The sequence below is a fragment of the Arabidopsis lyrata genome (assembly GCF_000004255.2).
Source record: "Arabidopsis lyrata subsp. lyrata unplaced genomic scaffold ARALYscaffold_1, whole genome shotgun sequence".
NCBI classification, from domain to species: Eukaryota; Viridiplantae; Streptophyta; class Magnoliopsida; order Brassicales; family Brassicaceae; genus Arabidopsis; species Arabidopsis lyrata.
The window spans coordinates 23,081,496-23,103,766 of record NW_003302555.1 but is presented as its reverse complement, the minus strand read 5'-3'; the positions used below and the strand labels follow the sequence as shown (position 1 = coordinate 23,103,766).

The 22,271-nt window shown below is 34.3% G+C and overlaps 3 protein-coding genes and 1 pseudogene across 4 annotated transcripts; 2 read left to right on the top strand and 2 right to left on the bottom strand.

Moving 5' to 3' along the window:
* Positions 1–345: 345 nt before the first annotated feature.
* LOC9330071 (probable serine/threonine protein kinase IRE4) lies at positions 346–7,439 on the top strand. Of its 2 annotated transcripts, none has more exons than XM_021012269.1 (17): positions 346–802; positions 1,142–1,242; positions 1,321–1,497; positions 1,731–2,945; positions 3,411–3,583; positions 3,660–3,885; positions 4,255–4,347; positions 4,425–4,565; positions 4,643–4,735; positions 4,986–5,178; positions 5,251–5,336; positions 5,778–5,866; positions 6,163–6,214; positions 6,357–6,413; positions 6,627–6,755; positions 6,850–6,924; positions 7,067–7,439. In XM_021012269.1, exons 1-17 carry the CDS (start codon positions 625–627, stop codon positions 7,166–7,168), a joined length of 3,180 nt encoding a protein of 1,059 aa, XP_020867928.1. In that variant the 5' UTR covers positions 346–624; the 3' UTR covers positions 7,169–7,439. The 2 variants fall into 2 exon arrangements, with proteins under 2 accessions (XP_020867928.1, XP_020867927.1); XM_021012268.1 differs by having other exon boundaries at positions 347–829.
* Positions 7,440–10,117: 2,678 nt separating this feature from the next.
* Positions 10,118–15,428, top strand: LOC9327379. The gene is made up of 15 exons (XM_021014501.1): positions 10,118–10,278; positions 10,629–10,819; positions 11,217–11,353; positions 11,501–11,611; positions 11,711–11,812; positions 11,956–12,061; positions 12,144–12,513; positions 12,630–12,711; positions 12,798–12,891; positions 13,059–13,155; positions 13,597–13,690; positions 14,131–14,203; positions 14,619–14,792; positions 14,872–14,994; positions 15,081–15,428. Exons 1-15 carry the CDS (start codon positions 10,266–10,268, stop codon positions 15,243–15,245), a joined length of 1,932 nt encoding a protein of 643 aa, XP_020870160.1. The 5' UTR covers positions 10,118–10,265; the 3' UTR covers positions 15,246–15,428.
* On the bottom strand, positions 15,391–16,768 carry LOC9327378 (F-box/kelch-repeat protein At4g39570). Its single transcript, XM_002891270.2, has one exon. The coding sequence runs from the start codon at positions 16,684–16,686 to the stop codon at positions 15,520–15,522; it is 1,167 nt and encodes a 388-aa protein (XP_002891316.2). The 5' UTR covers positions 16,687–16,768; the 3' UTR covers positions 15,391–15,519.
* A 5,064-nt stretch (positions 16,769–21,832) lies between these two features.
* On the bottom strand, positions 21,833–22,133 carry LOC110224682 (annotated as a pseudogene).
* Positions 22,134–22,271: the final 138 nt, after the last annotated feature.

Sequence of the window (22,271 nt, the reverse complement as noted above, 5' to 3'; positions counted from 1 at the left end):
TTAACTTGAATCAGAAATTATATAGTTATCAATAAACATATATATATACAAAAAATAATCGGAAAAGTAAATTAGATATTATTTTCTTATGCAATTAACAGACTAGCAAATCTGTTATTTTTCTTGATTCTCTTCGTTTTCAATGTAAGTTGATTTTCTTTATACTTTATAAAAGATTTTTTTTCAATTTATTATTATTCATGAATCAGTATTTTTTGTTTTTTTTTTAATTAACATCGAATCAGTGTATCTTTTCCATGTGTTGTTTGCTGATTAAAAAAATAAATGTTTTGAGTTTGAAACGGTAACAGATGACAAATAAAAAATTAAATAAAAATTGAAAGATGTCACGGCCGCGAGTCGTTGAAGCCTAAAAACCAACCAACCCCATTGAGCACTTAAGCTCTTACCAAAACCATGAATCCTTCTTCTTCTTCTCATCATCATCATCGTCGTCCTCTTCCTCATCGCCGACCTCACTCTGGATTCCGATTCTCTTATCTCCGTCCCTAGTTTCACCTTCCTCGTCGCTTCTTCCGGCGATGAAAGCGGCTCTTCATACCGGAGACGCCAGAGCTTGGAGGTATTAGGGTTTTCTTTTCGGAATTTCTCCTTGATTTTGCTATGGCGGAAGAGAATCGTAAGGATCGAGGTGTTTCTTCTACAGTTGCGATTCCTTCTGGTTTGAACCGGATCAAAACTCGGTTAGCTTCGTCAGGTCTTAGACCTGAAGATTCCTCCGATACCGTTGTAAAACCTCCGTTTAATCGGAATCAGAAGATTATTGTTCCTCGTGGATATGGTAGAACCACTGGCTCTTCCAAACAAGGTTTTGATTTGAAGATTATGAACTTTTTTTTTTTCCCTTTGTTCGTTTAATTTCCCTGGAACAAGCACTGATTTATGGCCTTTTTTCAGTACTAAGTTATAGAATCATTGTGTTAGCTATTGGTTTTGTATGATCAATTAAGAAATCAAAATTTTCACATGATCATAGTAAAAAAAAAAAAAAATTGTTATGAGCTTGGATTTTAGAAAATCCATGGGAACCCCCAAAAATGCTCTGTAGATTCATATATTGTAGTTGAAATTTTTTGTTGCTGGTGAGTGATGTTAATTCTCTGTTTCGTATATCTACTAGAGCGTAAAGGAACAAAGTTGTCGAGGTGGCTTGCTTCCTATAAACCCAAGTATTCTTGTCATCCTCCAAAATATGCTTGCTCGAGTACAACGAGTAGTGAGGTAATGTGTGGTTTTGCTTCGGTTTTTCCATGAAAGGGCGGCATTGGCTTTGAATTAACCGCTTTGTTTTGGTGACAGGACATTAAGTTAAGAGGCAAGAACTGTGGTAAAGACGAAGAGATGATCATCAAGGTATCTGAAACTAACCTTCCCTGTTCCAAGTCAATGGGTATAAAGAGCTTTTCCCATGAATTAGGGCCAAGGGGTGGTGTTCAAACTCCCTACCCTCGTCCGCACAGCTATAACGATCTGAAGGTACTACTACGGTCTTAACCTTTAAATTTTTCTTTAATTGAGTTTGAAAATTGTCGCAAGATATTGTTTTACAAATTGATGAAACTTCTCAGGGTTGAGTTCTGTTTTCGAAAAAATTAAGGAATTCAAGTAAAATCTGTGTGCCATATATGATATAGCTAGTCCAATGACTCATTTGGTTGGGGTCTAACTATGTTAATTGGTTCTTATTTTTCAATTGCAATGATATTCAGGAACTTCTGGGCTCACTTCACTCAAGATTTGATGTTGCTAAAGAGACCGTGGATAAAAAGTTGGATGTCTTTGTCATAGATGTGAAAGAGGCTATGGAGAAAATGGATCCACCATGTCCTGAAGATCGAGAAATGGCAGAGGAGTTACTTGATGTGGCTCGAGCCTGTATGGAGATGACATCTGCTCAACTTCGTGCTACTTGTGAATCGATTGTCCACGACTTAACTAGGAAAAGGAAACAGTGCCAAGCAGGACTTGTGAAGTGGTTGTTCTCTCAGTTGCTTTTTATATTGACTCATTGTACAAGAGTTGTGATGTTTCAGAAGGAGACTGAGCCAATTGATGAGAGCTCCTTTCGCAAATTCAAGGAATGTTTAGAACGCATCCCTGCTTTGGAAACAGATTGGGGTTCTACTCCTAGAGTTGATGATTCTGGTTCTGGTTATCCTAAATACCAAAGGGATGAAGCTGGGCAAAAGTTCAAAAGACGAGAGACAGAATCATTGGAGTCAGAGACAACTTTTGATTATGTGATTCCAAATGATCATAGCAATAATGCTGCTACGGAAGGTTATGCGGTTGCTAAACAGGAATTTCCATCGCAGGAACCTCAATTTGATAGTAAAGTGGTACAACAAAGATTTTATTTGAGCGATGAGTATGAACATAAGATGCTAAATGAGCCTGTAAAAGAGTTAGGCAGATCTGATTATGTAATCTGCAGGATATGTGAAGAGGAAGTTCCTCTCTCCCATCTGGAACCTCACTCTTACATATGTGCATACGCAGATAAATGTGAAATAAATTGTTTGGATGTTGATGAGCGCCTTTTGAAACTTGAGGAGATACTGGAACAGATAATTGATTCAAGAAGTTTAAATTCCTTCACTCAAGCTGGTGGCTTGGAAAACTCTGTTCTGCGGAAATCTGGAGTTGCATCTGAAGGTTGTTCTCCCAAGATAAACGAATGGCGGAATAAAGGTTTAGAGGGGATGTTTGAGGATCTGCATGAGATGGACACTGCCTTCATAGACGAGTCTTACACATATCCTATTAACCTTAAGAGCCATGTAGGGGCCAAAATATGCCATCATGCCACTTCATCATCAACAGGTAGCATCACGTCAGTATCTTCAACAAATACCCCCAGAACAAGTCACTTTGACTCCTATTGGCTAGAACGGCATTGTCCAGAGCAAGAGGATCTTCAACTGGTTAGTTGTCTGTTTCCCTTATATTCTCTTTTAGGCAGATTATATGTTGCTGTACTAGTTTACTACTGTGCCTTGCAGTATCAATTCTTATATGTTGAATTGGGTCATCCTGCTGAGTTTTGGAAATATAAATTGGTTTAAATCAATTATGTGGTGTTGCCAGGATCTTAGAATCCTTAATGTCTTAATCAATAAAACTTTAGACGCTCAAAATTTTGCGAGTATTACTGATGCCATTATTGGGTTGAGAATTTCTCGTCTCTTGTTATAACCCCTCTAGGTTTTAGCGAGTCCCTAGCTTCAATTCCTTCTAATTCATTATTTTGTTACTTGTCAATGGCGGGTCTCTATTCTCCAGATCATATATTTATCATTTTTCTTACCTGTTTCACTGATCTTTGTATAAATAAACATTTAGAAGCATAATATATTAAGTTTTTTTTCTTTGTTTTCTTCATCTTGCAGATGATGGACCTTTCTGATATTGCCCGCTGTGGAGCAAGCACAGATTTATCGAAAGAGGGGTCCTGTGACTATATAATGGCCTGCATGCAAGACATACAAGCTGTCTTGAAGCAGGGCAAGCTCAAAGCACTTGTAATTGATACTTTTGGGGGGCGGATCGAGAAACTTCTCTGGTAAATTCACTGTGCAATAGAATACTAACTACTGCACTCGTCCTATAAGTTTAACTAACTCTGATATTACGTGCAGCGAGAAATATTTATATGCTCGTGAATTGACTGCCGATAAAAGTTCAGTGGGTAACGTTAAAGAGAGTGAAGATGTCTTGGAGCATGCATCGGCTACTCCACAGTTACTGCTGAAAGATAGGATAAGCATCGATGACTTTGAGATCATCAAACCAATAAGTAGAGGTGCCTTTGGTAAAGTCTTTCTTGCACGCAAAAGAACAACAGGGGACTTTTTTGCAATAAAGGTAGATGCATTTTGTTTTTGCTTTGATGCACATAAATTGGTGTTTATTTTGCTTTGTTGCAGATATATGCGCAGCGCTTTGAACCATATATTTTAGTGACAAGAATAAAATGTAAATATAGTTAAATAGTTGCTTCTTGTCCAATTTTAGACAGCCTAGTCGTTGTTGCCATATTGTTCAAACCTCTCATAATGACAATACTTTTAAAAGATTGAATCCTTAGTTATGAAAATTCTACTTGAAAAGCTCATATAAGTGAATCAGGCTAGTATCCTGGCTCCCTATGTTGTATTAATTGCTGCATTGTTATACGTTGTACTATTCGGAGTCAGCTTGTCCATGTGCTAATCCTAGTTAGCTCATATGCAGGTACTCAAAAAGTTGGATATGATAAGGAAAAACGATATCGAGCGGATACTGCAAGAGCGAAATATACTAATAACTGTCAGATACCCCTTTTTGGTAAATGCTTTACTTCTTTGCTACTGTCCAACTATAATATTCTTTCAAAGGCTGAACACCTGATCTTATTAATGCAGGTTCGATTTTTTTATTCATTCACCTGCAGAGATAATCTCTACTTGGTAATGGAATATCTTAATGGTGGTGATCTATACTCTCTGCTCCAGAAAGTTGGCTGTCTTGACGAGGAAATTGCTCGTATATACATCGCGGAACTGGTAAGTTGAAGGCTTTGTATGCATGGAATACCAAAGTTTGTTTGGATTCCTTCAGAAAGAGTTCTCATTTATTTCAGGTTCTTGCATTGGAGTACCTCCATTCTCTGAAAATTGTGCACCGTGATCTAAAGCCTGATAACCTGTTAATCGCCTATAATGGGCACATCAAGGTCTGTTATTTTAACTCCCACGTACCTAATATTTTCTTGCAGTTAGGTGGTTAAATGTTTTTTCCTCAATGCATACAAAAAAAGTGAAAAATGTCCTTCTTTACTTGATAAAAAGGAGAGTTATACGCAGCAAATGTGCAAACACAGATTGCTTTCTCACGCTTGTACAAAAATATTAAAAATAACCATATGCTAATATTGTTTTCCCTTTTGTTTTACCACCTAACTTGTTATTATTTTTTGTTACCAGCTAACAGACTTTGGGCTTTCAAAGATTGGTCTTATAAACAACACAATTGATTTATCTGGCCATGAGTCAGATGTATCCCCAAGAACAGGTTCTCATCATTTTCAGAAGAACCAAGAAGAAGAAAGAATTCGGCATTCAGCTGTTGGGACGCCTGACTACTTGGCGCCAGAGATTCTTCTTGGAACTGAACACGGTTTGGATACAACCTTATATTTAGGCTTTTCTGAAGCAATAGGAAATTATATTCAACTTCTTGGGCTTGCAGGTTATGCTTCGGATTGGTGGTCTGTTGGAATCGTCTTGTTCGAATTGATAACTGGAATTCCACCTTTTACAGCAGCCCGCCCAGAGGTGTCTACATATTTTAATTTACTGCTGGACTAAGCATGGTTTTTTCCTGACTAGAATAGAATCTAGGTCTGGAGCTGTCAGAAAGTTTTAAAGCCATATAGGCTTAGTGGTATCATAATCATATGTTTTCATAATTGTAGTCCAATGTTCCTTAGGCATCTTAAACAATGGAATCACAGAAATTCAGTTGGTATTTTGGTATATATATGTGATTGTGGGTTTGTCATTTTTGGGACTTGATTGCTTCATTTCCCTTTCACAATAACACTGAGGATTTTATATGTATATATCTGATTAAACCATAGCAGCTATGTCTTCTTAGCAAAGGATTCTCTGAATTATTCATTTATGATTAGTTATATTGAGATGAGTTCTACACGCAATCTAGTTTTCAATGGGTGTGCAATTTACACAGACTCACTTTTTAATTGTGCTGTACAGATAATATTTGACAACATCCTCAATGGAAAAATGCCCTGGCCAGATGTGCCTGGTGAAATGTCATATGAAGCTCAGGATTTGATTAACAGGTATGTTTTGAGGATCCTCAATCCTGCTCTCGTTTTCCTATAATTGGTCTTTCCCAGTCCTATTCATTCGTGTCTCTAAGCAAAATCACTTAATCAGTATACTTCCAGCCGATAAATTAACATCAATCCTAGTTTCTTCATATTGGTCACCCACAACATCAGCTGATTTGAAGGCTTTATATAAGCTGGTTCATGTTACATAACTTAGTTCGACATAAGTATATAATGACGGTATAGGTTTGACGTTTTACTAGTTTCTTCCATACTCATATAGATTCCCTTTCTTTCCGTAATAGGCTTCTTGTCCATGAGCCGGAAAAGCGACTGGGGGCAAATGGGGCTGCAGAGGTTCCATCACTTTTCCCTTTACTATTTATTAATGCCGCAGAATTGAGACACAAATACCTTCTAGATACATGCTACAACAGAAGGATGCTGATGTTGTTGTCTTAACTAAAATTCTCAGTAACAGCTCTGGTCTCATTTTCAGGTAAAGTCACATCCCTTCTTTCAAGGAGTTGACTGGGACAATCTTGCTTTGCAAAAGGTATGACCTCGACTCTGCATCTCTTTTTTGCATTAAGAAATATTTGATAAACAAATTATGCTATTAAAGAAATGTTAGTTGCTGGATGAAGAAAGAACAGAGAAAAAAGCTTTGCAGGCTTTGCGCTATTAAGATTTCATCAATGCACCTTATGAACGAAGGGCGAAATGTGCTGTAAATCTAAGCTGCCTTTCCTTTTCGTTTCTTTGGCAGGCTGCTTTTGTACCGCAGCCTGAGAGTATAGCTGACACAAGCTATTTCGTATCACGATTCTGTGAAAACAGTGCCAGCGATAGTGAAACTGACAACAACAGCGGGTCATTTCCAGATTCAGGAGACGAGGTAGGCATTTAGAAATTCACATCCTTTTCTCTCCATGTACTTCCAATCATCGGATCTATTGCAAACTGTTTGTCCTGGTTTTGTATTTTTTTAGTTGGATGAATGCACCAACCTGGAGAAGTTTGATTCTCCACCTTATTATCTCTCGCTCATTAACTTTTCTTTCAAGGTAAAAATCGCAGCATCGACCTTTTATTTTTCAGAATATGAATCCCAGTTTAGTTGATTGAAGTTGTTGGGTAGTTCTGCCTTGCGAAAATTACCATCAAAGTATAAGCTATTGTTAATAAAAACAGAATGTTATGATGCAGAATTTGTCACAATTGGCTTCAATCAATCATGATGTGCTATTGCAAAAGGATCCAGCTAAAGGAGGAGGAGGAGACTCACCCTTTAAAAGCCATGGAACGTAGAGCTCTGCTACAACCGTCAAAGGTGGTCTTAGTCCGCTGTTTGGTCTGGTTTGCGCCTGCTTTGACCGTTGTAGCTGCTGCTGCTACTATGCTGAAATTGTTACCTTAAGTTTTTGGGTAAGTTTTTCAGTTTTGTCATAAATTCATTTGGAACCATTTCAAATGCAAATCCAAATATTTATTGCGTGGCAACAACACACATATACCTGTGTATAAAGCTTGTGTGTATTGAGGCTGATGGTAATAAGAAAGAGCTTTGGTTACTGAATTATGAGCATCCCGCTTCCGTAACTCTTATTCTCGAAAGAAGTCTTCATTACTCTATCAGAAGACAATACCAAAGCTTGCCTCAATCCCTCCAAGGACACTGTCAATGACATAAACACCGGTTTCTGATTATCAAATTAGATATGAGAAAGTTTTTAGGAAAACATGTTCGGGGCAGCATTAGAGTAGAGGTTGTTTTAGGAATGTTAGTTAGATCTTTGTATACTCATCAAACATGATCTCTCTTTTGTCAACCACCACTTGCAAGACCCTAGCGGCACCGGGGGTACTACAGCGGTCATCTGTTGTTTCCTTTGACCCAACAGCGCATCTTGCCGTCGTCTATCACTCGAACAAGAAGAAGAGAGTTTTCAAATTCCTCAAGCGGGAGCTGCATTCAATCATATCGTATTTTTGAGATTTTAGCATATTTACAAATACATTTTGATAGTAGTCTTCACTACTTGGTCCCGACAAGCACAACATAGGAATAGAAGGCAAAACATTCGCATTCACCAACCATAGTGAGCCTCGTGGATTTCATATTGGTAAGAGATCACACACTCATCTTCCAAATCAGTCCAAATTCTACCAAGCACTTAAGAAACTAACACATTTTAGGCAAATAACAGCTTATGATGATGCAACATACACACTTTCCGCATTCTTTAAATCGGAATATGAAAAACTCTCCCTACTAGATTATGGGGTGATTAGTTAGTTAGAGCTGTTTTTGTGTGTTTTTATTTCAGGTTTTAACTTTAAAAACTTTGACTGTAAATAATGAGTGTTAACAAAATAAAATTTAAACCATATTTTATTAGCTTTTTAAAAAAGGTGTCGATCAAGAACAAAAAATAAATATACTTTAAAATCATTAAATTTTTTAGTTTGATAAAATATGGCTATAAAGATTTTTGTATTTAAAAAGTTTTTAACCGCATTTTAAACCAATTTGTCGATTGTCCCTTTAGTCGTCGTTAAAATAGAAAATAGAAATAGTGAACAAATAATATCAAATTTTGGGAAAACGGTCTATTTCCCCACAAAAACTATCACATCATAATAGATAGAGCCCAAACTATAATCTCGTGCTAGATATCCATGAAAAAATACTTCGCATCCTAAATCTCTCCGACTTCAAAGTTCGAAATCGCAAAACCCATATATATTGGTTTGACTGGTTTATGACTTAAACCGATATCAAACCCACCTCAAACCAAGCAAACCCGAAATTGTAACCTTGTTACGTCACCAACATCGGAATTGTGACCGGAGAAGACGAAGAGAAACCACTGTCACGCCATCAAGATCGTCCTCGCATCATCCCTAATCCTAAAAACCGGATCCCTAAATCTCCATCTCAACAGGTTCAAATAACAGCCGACGACTTCTTAAATGAATATGAATTCTCTCTCTCTGTTAAGGAGAGATGATTTGCTCATGGTCGCCTTCGTCACCGGAGCCAAGCTACCGCCGTCTTCAAGTCCAAGCAAACATCAACCGCAATGGCCAAATCAGAGTTTGAGTATCCATCGTGAAGGCCAAATTGTAGATGGGTTTCTCATTATTGTCGTTAATTGTTCTTGATTTTGAGTATCAAGCTCTCATGTAAAGTGAATTGATTTTGTTTTGGGTGATGTCACAGATTGTAGAAGAAGTGCGAATCCAAAAGAAAAAAGAATTAAAAAATTGCTTGATTCTAAATATGTCTAATCCAAAGATTAGATTTTGCTCTTGAAAGCACAATTGCAGAGAAGTGCAAGTTGACACAAATTGCAGAGTGCAAAGCTTTTATAAAAACTCAATTCAAAGATTAGATTTTGTTAGATAAAACATTCACACCATAATTTGTAAAGCTTTCATGAATCGCTGTTTGAGAATAGCACTACAGTTTAACCAAATTTAAACATTAGATTTTGCAATTGTAATATTGAGAAATCTAATCTTTGAATTGAGTTGAATCAAATGGTAAAAATTCCATCGAGATATGAATCTCATAGTCACCAAAATCTCAACAATCAAAAAGTGAATCAGAATCAGAGGAGGAAATCAAATGAGAGTGGCCGGCCAAAATCCCACGGTAAAAGGAGGCGTTGTCGCTCCGGCCAAGCTCCGAAGAAAATATGGTGAACCAAAAAGAAATTGGTTTGGTTAAGAGATTTTGTTGTTGTAATTGGTTTACATCCGGTTTACTATAGTATTTAGGTGGTTAATAATTGTTTGGTAAACAATAAACCGAAATTAGTGGGTGATGAGATTTCGAACTATGATTTCGGGGAGATATAAGTTTCGAACTTTGAATTCGGAGAGATTTAGGATGTGAAGTATTTTTTCATGGATATCTAGCACGAGGTTATAGTTTGGGCTCTATCTATTATGATGTGATAGTTTTCGTGGGGAAATAGACCGTTTTCCCTCAAATTTCATAAATGAATTCCATGACAATTTTTTAATATTTTTTAAAATCAATAATCAAATAACATATGATTTTGGTTTTGTAATATCAACTAAACAATAAATCATCTCAGAATATGTAAAATGTTTAAATGGTAAACAAATTTAAAGTGGTTTTTCCAAAATAAAATTAATAGGTGGATTTGCAAATTCCCAAAAGAATAATATTGCAGCAAAAATGCCTGAAAGCTACTTTTTTCCGTTTAGCCACGACTAAAGCTAGGAGTTATTTCTTCCTTACGTGTTGTTGTTTTGCTTCCTTTCACAAAGTTTCTCGCAAAACGCGATCGTCTCTTCTTCTTCTTCTTCTTCTTCAATCCCTCACAAGGATTTTCTTCTCCCTTTCCTGCGACTTTCTCGGGAAACAAAAAAAATGGACAACAATGGTAAGACTCATTTCGCTTCCGTACAATCACATACTCAATTTTCAATTCGTCTTTACTATCGCAATTCTCCGTCGTTTGCTCGTGATAATCTATCTAAGAGTTGAGAAAACAATTGTTGAAAGTACCGGAAAAATTATCACTCGATGTGCTTTGTTGAGAGCGAAACGCTTGAAGATTTCATAAGATAGCTTCGATTTCGGAAATGATCCTTTGATTCCACACAAGTTTGTGCTAATTTAACTGTGTTAGTTTGTTGAAGTAGTTGTTTTTAGGTATTGGAAAGTGATTGTAGAAATTAGCTTATAGATGGATTGTTGGAGGAATCTTAATCTTTTTTAAGAATTTTGTAGGATTGCAAGAGATGACTGTACCAGTAGAAGGAGTGGCTGGTGGAGGAACAGCTTATGGGTTTAATGATGCAGAGCCACTTAAACAATCTACGGATCCATCAGAGGTTCCAACTGCTGATTTGGTGAATGTTTGGTGTATGCCTAATACTGTTAATGTTGGTTCACAAGAAACACCTCGTCCTCTAGAGCCTGTAAGTGTTTTATTTGTGCTTCATTTCGATTATATGGTAGTAATAACTGGTGTGTTAGGTGTTTCCTTGTACATTTTTTGATTTAATAATATATTGACTCTGAATAGTTGAAAGCTCTTCTTAAGATCTTAGAAAATAGTTAAGAAACTGAGAAATATGTAAAAGTTATCGATGACCAACATTTTGTCTGAAAAGGAGTTGGTCGTAAGCTGTAAATATTTCAGTGGAATGATACCCTGGTCCTATTCGATGAAATAGTTTGAAGGGTGGGGATGATACAGAAGATCTCTTTCAGAGGGCTTAATCACTAATTGATTAATGCCAATGATGATTTATCGTTCTTTTTCCTATGCGTTGATGCATGTGTTACATATGGTTTTCATATTGTGTTCTACAGATAAATCTTTTGGCGGCTAGAAATGAGAGAGAAAGTTTCCAGATCGCCATGCGTCCTAAAGTTTCTTGGGCTGCTTCCAGCCCTTCCGGGAGTGTTCAGGTTCAGTGCAGTGACTTATGCTCCTCTGCTGGAGATAGGTGAGCTGTTAAACCTTGCTTCTTTTCATTCTTTTCTTTGGAGACCAGGGAAACTGATGAGACTTAATAAGGCGAAAATGTAAAGGGTATCTGACAGTTCAAAAATGTAATATTTCATTATTTGAGATGGTTCCTGTATCATGGCAGATTGGTTGTTGGCCAGTCGCTAAACTTGCGGCGAGTGGTGCCTGTCTTAGGTGTTCCTGATGCTTTGGTGCCCCTTGATTTACCCGTTTCTCAACTTAGCTTGTTTCCAGGGTACGACCACTCACTAATTCAATTTCTTAATCTGGTATGCGGAGACATTGCTGTCTTATTTCGTGAGACTGAGGTAGCCTGGATTGCTTCATGTTGTAGAGAAACAAGTGTGATTTGGGTCTCAATAGACGTTCCTAATCGGCAGCCTCCTGGTCAATATGAGGGAGAGATCATTGTTTCTGCAATGAAAACGGATGGAGGGTGAGTCTCTCTCTGTTAAATATTTCTTTGATCTACTTTAGGATTTTTACATTTCCTCTTAATGTCAATGTGTTGTGTGTAAATGATAATTTTGTTCATCATGGATTTGACATGCTGATGACCAATTATGCGTTTGGTTACAGCGGTTCTGCTCACTTGGGAAAGCATGAGAAAGATCAGCTATGTGTGGAACTTAATAACTGTCTTGATATTATGGAACCAATAGAGGGAAAACCCATGGATGAAGTGGTAATATTCACTTTCCTTGTACTTCATTACGTCACCCTTAATTGATATTTTAGGTGTCAATGATCTGCAGCTTATCTTTTAGGTAGAAAGAATAAAATGTGCAAGTTCGTCATTAAGAAGAATTCTCTTCTCTCCATCATTTTCGGAGTTCATTTCTACGAATGGATCAACCGATATGATGGAAGAAGATGTTGTTTCAAACCTTTCGCTGCGTATCAAGCTAAGATTGACAGTTTGGGAATTTATTATTCCAGTGACTCCATCACTCCCTTCTGTTATTGGCGTCTCTGACACTGTTATTGAGGATCGTTTTGGTGTTGAACGTGGAAGTGAAGAGTGGTACGAGAAATTGGATCTCCATTTTAAGTGGCTACTTCAGTATCGGATCAGTCCATACTTTTGCAAATGGGGTGAAGGCATGCGTGTCTTGACATACACCTCACCATGGCCTGGTACTGCAAATCTTCTTAATTTTATGCACCATCTGTATATGTTTGCATTGTGCAAGCTAATCGTTTTCCTTCACACACTGACTTCTCCATTTGCATTCCACTTTTTGGTTTCACAGCCGATCATCCAAAATCTGATGAATATCTCTCTGATCCAAGGCTTGCCGCTTATGCAGTACCGTATAGACAAGTTATAGCAGGGTATGCATGTGTTATCCCACTCAATATTTTATTCAGTGTTGTAGGTACCCAAACTAAATTTCATCTGCCTGTTGATGTGCAAGCAGGGATGATATACGGGAAAGTTATCTGCGAAAAGAAGTTGAGATACTGAGGAGTAAACCCCATTGGAAAAAAGCTTACTTTTACTTGTGGGATGAGGTATGCTTCAATCATTTTTCCCACTGATTATGGATGGTTTTAGTAATAGGAACATTCTATGTCATTTCTATATCTCATGATCCATCCTTGGCGTAGTTGATGTGTTGTTTTTTACTTGAAATTTCTTATTGACAGCTTTCATATTACCATTCGATTTTTTTTGGCAGCCACTGAATATGGAGCACTTTGACAGCGTTCGCAAGATGGCCAGTGAAATTTACGCCTATGCCCCGGATGCTCGTGTTTTGACTACATACTACTGTGGTATGATTTTTTTTGTGTGAAATTCACATATTTTAATAATTCTCTGTTCCTTGATTTTACTTCCTATTTTCCGTTGGGGTTCTGTTTTATTGGTTCTCATGGCTTTGTCTTCATGTTGATATGAGCTCCAAAATTGGTTAATGGTGAACCATAAATGTAGTTTGTATCAGTAGGTTGATCAGTATCCCACACTATGTTATTATGCAGCCCATAATGTTCGTTTATTGTGTAACGTTAATTTTTAAGCAGTTGTCACAATGGTCCGGTAGTTGTTTGATATGCTTCATTACAGAGCTTATGGATATTTATTTCTGTATGTTGATGAAAAAGGAACCAAAAAAATCTGCTAGGTTAAATTGTGGCAATGAATTTTAGTTCATAATTGAACAATTCTTTAGCTACTTGAGAAGTTTTAGTCAAATAGTCTTACTCTTGTTGTAGGACCCGGTGATGCACCTCTTGCTCCGACACCTTTCGAATCTTTTGTCAAAGTTCCAAATCTACTTCGACCTCATACTCAGATATACTGCACAAGGTACTTGATCATTCAATTTCTCTTATGTGGCACTGATTTAATCATTCAAATAAATTGCCGCTTACTTGGGTTTTGTGACTAATTGGATGACAAGATCTTAACCTTACCGATCTTTAATTTTCATGTTGGGTATGTGTTGTATGTTTGTGGTGTTTATACCTATCAAAAAACACCTAATTGATTCAGAATAAATGGTATATCATCTGTCAATTAATCAAAAAATCACTTCCTTTGTCAATATATTTTGAGCAAATACTTTTTCGGTCTTAAATTCCCATTTTTTTCCGCCCCTTATCATGCAGGGAAGTAAGTAAAGTATATAAATCTATGAGTTAGGATTGTCAGATGAATTTGGGGAACCTATAGAGAAATCTGTTTTCAACTAGGTTCTCGTTACTTGAATCTCATAACTCAGTGTTAAATCATGGTTTAATATTCAGTGAGTGGGTGCTTGGAAACCGGGAGGATTTGGTGAAGGATATTGTTGAGGAATTGCAGACAGAGAATGGTGAGGTAGGGTCTCCATCAACCCTTTAATTTATTCTTCAGAGAATATTATCCAATGACCCAAGTCTATGTTATTCTCAATGAAGTTTGAAACGTCCGGTCCATAAACCTGAAGAATACTTAACTGGACAGAAATTAAGAATAGAAATTGGTCAATATAGTTAATTAGTTATCATGAGCTATGAAAAAGCTCGCACATGTACATGAATACATTTAGCATTACTGCATTGGTAGTAATGGAATCATCATATGTCCATCAACTGAGTCTGAAGTTCATTAACCACTGTTCACACCTACGTTATGATTGATGAGTAATGGAATGGCTAAATTTGATTCAAGGTCATCTTAATGATATGCTCTTTAGTGGCTATGTATGCGTTAGCAACAAGAATCATAGAGAGGACTTCTCTTACTGGTGCAGGAATGGTGGACGTACATATGCCTTGGACCTTCAGATCCTCACCCAAATTGGCACCTGGGGATGCGTGGAACACAGCAACGGGCAGTGATGTGGCGTGTGTGGAAAGAAGGTGGAACCGGGTTCTTGTACTGGGGTGCAAATTGCTATGAGAAGGCAACGGTTCCAAGCGCCGAGGTTATTTTTATTATCCTTGGTTTGTTTGTTAATGTTTCTTGATTGGTTGCTTCATGATATTATATAACCAAATGAATAGGTAAAGTTCAGGCGCGGTCTTCCTCCTGGTGATGGAGTTCTTTACTACCCCGGTGAAGTTTTCTCATCTTCCTCAGAGCCCGTTGCTTCACTTAGGCTAGAGCGCCTTCTTAGTGGCTTACAGGTATAGCTGATTTATAGTGATCAATCATATAACAATGAGGAACTGTTTCGATTGGCTTATTTGGGGATATTTATGTAATGAATCAGGATTATGAGTACTTAAAGCTGTATGAGTCAAAATACGGAAGAGCAGAAGCAATGGGGCTATTGGAGAAGACAGGGGTGTACACGGGGCCGGAGCGATACACTTTGGAACATAGACCAATCGATGTATTGCGAGGAGAAGTGTACAACACATGTAGACCATCTTGAGTAACCAGATCGTTTTGTATCTACCTATACACACTCTAAGTTAGCCCTAATTTAACAATAAAAGAACATAAGCAGAAAACTCTAACAACGTCTAGATTGTCGTTTTGCTTTATCAGTACGGATTATCTGATGTGAAAAAGGTTAATTAGTATGAAAACAATAAAATAGATAGATTGTCTTTGTTGGGAAATAACTTACGCAAAATGATATAATACCTCCACAATGACTAAAGAAGATTCACCACATTCAAGATTGTCTCGTTTATGTCATTTCATCAAACAGTAACAGCAAGAGCATTCTCAAAATGTGTTAACTTGGGGACAATAAGGACCGCGTCACACCACTCGACCATCCCCCAAATATCTCCATTGTTGTGTCTTTCAAGCGCAACCACTGCACACCAAACCATCTTCTCTCCACTGAGAGGCTCAGACTTGTCCCAAAAAACCGCCATCTTTCCACTATAATCCGCCAATTTAACAATAAGGGAAGTAGAAAACTCATGAGGCAGTCCTCTCAAACCATGAACTTGTTTCCACAATCTCACCTTAATGTCATACCATTTTAATACTCCCTGAATATAACAGTACAAAACATTCTCAATCACGCAATTAGAAAACCACTTGCAAGTCTTACCCACCTCTTGTTCCCATCTACCTTCCTCGGGATCGTAAGCTAAAACCTTAGTCCCAATCCTCAGATACAATTTTCCTTCAATACATATACTTTTGGTTAGCAAACCCCGTAATTCCTCCAAGTAAGGGATGAGGACATAATTCCAAATTTGGGTCTTTGTGTCGAAAACCTCCATCGATTCCGAGGATTCTGATTTTTTTTGTACTAAACCTCCTGCTACATAAATCTTTCCATCAATGACACTAGCTGAAGGGTACAACATCCTCTTCACCTTTAAGCTTGGAGCCTCACGCCACATGTGAGACCGACAATCTAGGACTGATACGTTAGATGAACGCATGAATCCGCCGCCAATGTGGTAGATATTGGAACCAACAGCCGCGTGACCCGACCAGTGGGGAGTACTAGTAGATTGTGAAGATGGGATTGGGACCAAAATATTGCCACTTGATGACTTCTTGTGATTAACTAGGGTTCGGTCAGGTTTCCGGCAGAGAGTGAACCAGCGAGCGTTAGCTTCAGTTGGGAAGTGTAAACATACATAGAGACAACTCTCGGTGCGGCGTAAGAGAGATCGGGCCTTGTAAAGCTCCGGTGAAGCAAGGAGAGATCGAAAGCTCTTTGAGACTAAGGAGAGAGTTGGATAGTACAATTTCGAGACGCGTGCTAAGCAAGTAATTAACACATCATCTGGAAGTGAAGGATTTGGGGTCGATTCCGGTGACAGTTTCTTTTTCTTAAGCGGTGGTTTCTTCGTCGTCGTGATCGTCTTACTCTTCCTCTTGGACGACATTATCGGGATCATCGAGACGAAATCTACTGACAAAATTTATCATCTCTATAAAAAAACACTTCTCGATTCGTGCTACCTCTTATTGGGCCTACGATATTTCCTTTGACATGGCTCGTTTTGTTAAAATTTTAGCCACTTACTTAAGTCCAAAGAACCAAAAACTCCGATCTATACTATATAAAAGTCGAAGTCATAAGCTTCTCAGGCTGTCCACCTAAGATTTTAAACGACCAATCTTAATTAGACATGTCATTATTTAGCATATTTAGATTTTTGAAATTGTCTATATTAAAATTTAACTAAAAAGGAAAATAAAAACCAATGATGTGGTTAAAAAAGAATTTTAACTTTTTCAAAAATGATGACAATTTTCTATATTAAAAGTTTTGTTAAAAAGGAAAAAAGCAACATATGGAATAATTAATATTTTTAATTCAGATTAAATAACATTTACAATTATAAATATTTTCTATAACATTTTTAATCGCTAATTAACATTTTTAGCCATCACCTCAATTGACATTTTCAAATTCTCATATTTTCTATATTGACATACTTGTGAAAAGGAAATCGATAATATAGGAATCTTAAATATAAGAGAAGTTTTTGTTACAATAAATATTTGTAAAAAGAAAAAAACGCATAAAATGTTAAAATAGATTATAGATTTAAATCACTTAATGTATGTGTATATATTTGATGGCATGAGGATCAAGAAAGTAGCGTAAAATGTAAAACTTTCAATGTTCCTTAGTGAAAAATGTAAAATATACACATCTTCCCGATTTATTTTCCAAAAATGTTAATTTTGTGATGAGAATACGTGTATATAAGCATAATCTCTACCGGAGAAGAATAAGAAAAAGACACAAAACAAAGTTAAAAAAGAAGAAATATTGGTGTGGTAAAGTCAAAGAGCAACATGCATATTAGTTAGTATAGTTACCCTTTAACCTTCGTGATTGTTCTTCTGAACTCCATCTCGGCTATTATGGTGCTTTGCTTCTGCGCCGAACTATGTTCATGGTAAAATTGTATATTAAATTACTGTATTTGCAATGTCTAGGTTTATGATAATAATACTTTATTGAAACAAACAAAAAAATAATATTTCTTATCTTAACAGTGATAAAATCTGTTGATTTTTAACTAACATGTTACAACTATATATAACAACGATTTTTTTATGATGTGAAATAAGCATGTCAATGGTTGTAGTTAAAGATCTTACATATTTGTTTTTCAAGTTAGGAGAGCTGGGGAAATCTAATTTCTTAAAGTTGTTCGAACAAAAGAAAGAACATCTTATCACTTTGTTTTACACAAACAAAATATTTTTGTTAGAAAACATATCTGATTTTTTTTTATGTAAGATAATGTAATAAAAATAAAAGAAAAAAGATGTGAAAAAGCATGTCGATTATAAATTTGATTTCCAAGTTGGGAGAGGTTGGAGGAGGTCTGGAAAGCTAAGTTCTTAAAGCTGTTCAAACAAAAGAATGAACAACTTATCAATTTGTGCCAACTAAATGTTAGAAAAAATATTGAAAATATTTTAATTGTGTAAGATAATGTAATAAGAAATAAAATAAAAAGATGTGAAAAGAACGTTGATGATGTATTATAAATTCTTACAAATTTGTTTTCTAAGTTGGTAGAGCTAGGGAAAGCTAAGTTCTTAAAGTTTTCTTAAAGTTTTTCGAACAAAAATATACAACATTTTATCACTGTGTGCCACCTAAACAAAAGATTTTTGTTAGAAAACATAATATATTGAATTATTTTTTAAGATAGAGTAATAAAAATAAATTAAACAAAGATTTCTTTTGCAATAACAAAATAAATGAAAGATAATATTTTAGAAACTATCATTAGTAGTATATGATTTTCTCAAAATATTTAAAATAAATGCAAAAATGTTAAAATATATGACTCTAAATCTGTTTGATTAATAACAAAAAAATACTAATAGATAAGAGCGAACACAAGTATGCCCTAATGTGTACATATTTTGGTTGTTTAATTTCAAATATTTTGTCAAAATAATGTATTAATCAATCAAGAGGTAGTAGGCTAAGAAAAACAAAAAAGTATAAAATATGTAAGACTTTAACTAATATGTGTGGAGGAGGTTCTCGAAGAAATTAAAAAGATACTAATAAACAGAATAAAACAGTTAAAAGTTGTTCGAAGAAATTATTTTATAAATTTTTTTAAAATTTTAAGTTGTTCGAACAACTTAAAGATCTTACATATTTTATACTGTTTTTATAAAATAAGTAAGAAACACATATTAAAAGATATTAATAAACAGTATAAAAACAATATAAAATTGTTCGAAGAAATTATGTGTTTTATATGATGTGCCTTCAAAGACTATATTAGTATCAATAGAAGGTAATTAACTAAAATAAGTAGAAAAAATAATAATTTATAATATAAAAAATTAATGATAATTGTTAATCATATATTTTAGATTTACATTATAGTTTTCTTAATGGTGTATTTGTAATATAAATTTTGCTCAAAAGTAATTGAAAAATATTTAGTGATGGAAACACTATAATACATCAGATTTCTAATATTATACCAACTTTGTCCTAAAGAATTTCTTTTCTTATTAAAACAAATTTGTAAACAACATAAATGATTCTAAGAATATAAAGAAAAAATAATTATGTTAAAAAGAATAAAAAATAAATGATTATAGTACTTTTGTATTACTATATGTCAATATATAGCTACTAAAATATTTACTAAACCTGAAATTATATTAAAACAATCGATACAAACAAACCCTTGCGTAGCAGGGGTTAATGACCTAGTCTATACTATATAAAAGTCGAGGCTATAAGCCTCTGAGACCGTCCACCTAGGATTTTAAACGACCAATTGCGGTTGGCCATCTTGCTAATTAACATTTTTTACCATCTCATTAATTAACTTTTCTATGTTTTACAAATTTTCTATATTAAGATATTTATTATATGGAAAATAATATATATATGGAAAGAAGGGATATGTAAACTTTTGAAAATATAACATATGGAAATAAAAAATGTAAAATTTAATTATTAAAATATGTAAAAAATATCTTTATTAACGAATTTAAATTTATGAATTTATAAACAATATCTTGGTAGAAAGGAAAATATATATCTATATCTATACTATATAAAAGTCGAGGCTATAAGCCTCTGAGACCGTCCACCTAGGATTTTAAACGACCAATCGCGGTTGGTCATCTTGCTAATTAACATTTTTTACCATCTCATTAATTAACTTTTCTAAGTTTTACAAATTTTCTATATTAAGATATTTATTATATGGAAAATAATATATATATGGAAAGAAGAGATATGTAAACTTTTGAAAATATAACATACGGAAATAAAAAATGTAAAATTTAATTATTAAAATATGCAAAAAATATCTTTATTAACGAATTTAAATTTATGAATTTATAAACAATATCTTGGTAGAAAGGAGAATATATATCTATACTATATAAAAGTCGAGGCTATAAGCCTCTGAGATCGTCCACCTAGGATTTTAAACGACCAATCGCGGTTGGCCATCTTGCTAATTAACATTTTTACCATCTCATTAATTAACTTTTCTAAGTTTTACAAATTTTCTATATTAAGATATTTATTATATGGAAAATAATATATATATGGAAAGAAGAGATATGTAAACTTTTGAAAATATAACATACGGAAATAAAAAATGTAAAATTTAATTCTTAAAATATGCAAAAAAATATCTTTATTAACGAATTTAAATTTATGAATTTATAAACAATATCTTGGTAGAAAGGAGAATATATATCTATACTATATAAAAGTTGAGGCTATAAGCCTCTGAGACCGTCCACCTAGGATTTTAAACGACCAATCGCGGTTGGCCATCTTGCTAATTAACATTTTTTACCATCTCATTAATTAACTTTTCTAAATTTTACAAATTTTCTATATTAAGATATTTATTATATGGAAAATAATATATATATATATGGAAAGAAGAGATATGTAAACTTTTGAAAATATAACATATGGAAAAAAAAATGTAAAATTTAATTATTAAAATATGCAATAAATATCTTCACTAACGAATTTAAATTTATGAATTTATAAACAATATCTTGGTAGAAAGAAGAATATATATATATATATATATATATATATATATATATATATATATATATATATTCACACAAAAGACATATAAATTTTGTTGATGTCAAAAAAAAAAAGACATATAAATTTTGTTATTGTAATATCTAAAAGTCGAGGCTATAAGCTTCTGAGGCAGTCCACGTGGAATTTTAAACCACCAATCGCTGTTTGACATATCATTAGTTAACGTTTTTGAAATTACTATTATTTTCTATTTTTTTTAGATTTTTGTAAAATGGAAAAAGCAACATATGGAAATAAAAGAAATATTCAAAAATATGGAAAATTTTCTAAATATTTTGTCATGACAAAATACATAATATAAAAATTATCAAAATATATATTATATATTTTTTAAGTTTATACAATTTTAAACGAAAATACAGAATTTATTTTTAGGCTCACTACATTTATTAGTAACTTCATTTTCAATAACAATAGCCATTTAATCACAATAGCTATCTCATTGAATGATATTTTAAAAATTTATGATTTTTATTTTAAATGTATTTATAGATAGGAAGAAATATGACAATATATTGAAGCAAGATGTATATAAATTTTGTAATTTTAATACATAAAATAATTTATATTAGTCTCACAAATTTGATTATATTTTCATATTTTCTAAACGACCAATCGCAATTACTCATCGTTAATTAACATTATTAAATTATAATATTTTATACAGTAAAATATTTATGAAAAAGAAATAAATATATATATATATATATATATATAAATATATATGAAAATAATAGAAATGTAAATGTTTAAAAAAAAACATATGGAAGTAAATAAGAGCAATATATAGAAAAAATAAATGTAAATTTTTGAAAAACAATATGTGGAATACATTAAACTTATATTCTTATTTTACTAAGTTTCTTATTTTCCAACAAAAAAAAAAAGAGTATTAACAAAAACTATATTCGATTAACCCTAGATCTTTTCATTATAAATAATAACCGAAGGCATCCTATTCTATCATAATTTTTAAATTGTATATTTTGAATCGTCGGTAACAGCTAGGGTTGCTTACTACTCTTTATTAGGGATAACAATAGCCCACACTGGAAGTTGAGTAGAATTTTAAGTAGTATATATAAGTTATGGACCTCTCCACTCATAGCCAATTGGTTTTGAGTTCGAAGCCCAAAGTCTAATATGGTATCAGAGCCCGATCCGCACATGCTCAACCCAATCTACATCGGCCCAACCAAATAATTGGTCCGCCGATCAATGCCCGAACATATCGAGAACAATGGCTAAAAGAGCCATCATCTCTAGCGGACGTATTAGGCACTCATCCTATCCCACACTGGAAGTTGAATAGGATCTTAAGTGGTATATATAAGATATGAGTCTCTCCACTCATAGCCAATTGGTTTTGAGTTAGAAGCCCACATAGCCAATTGT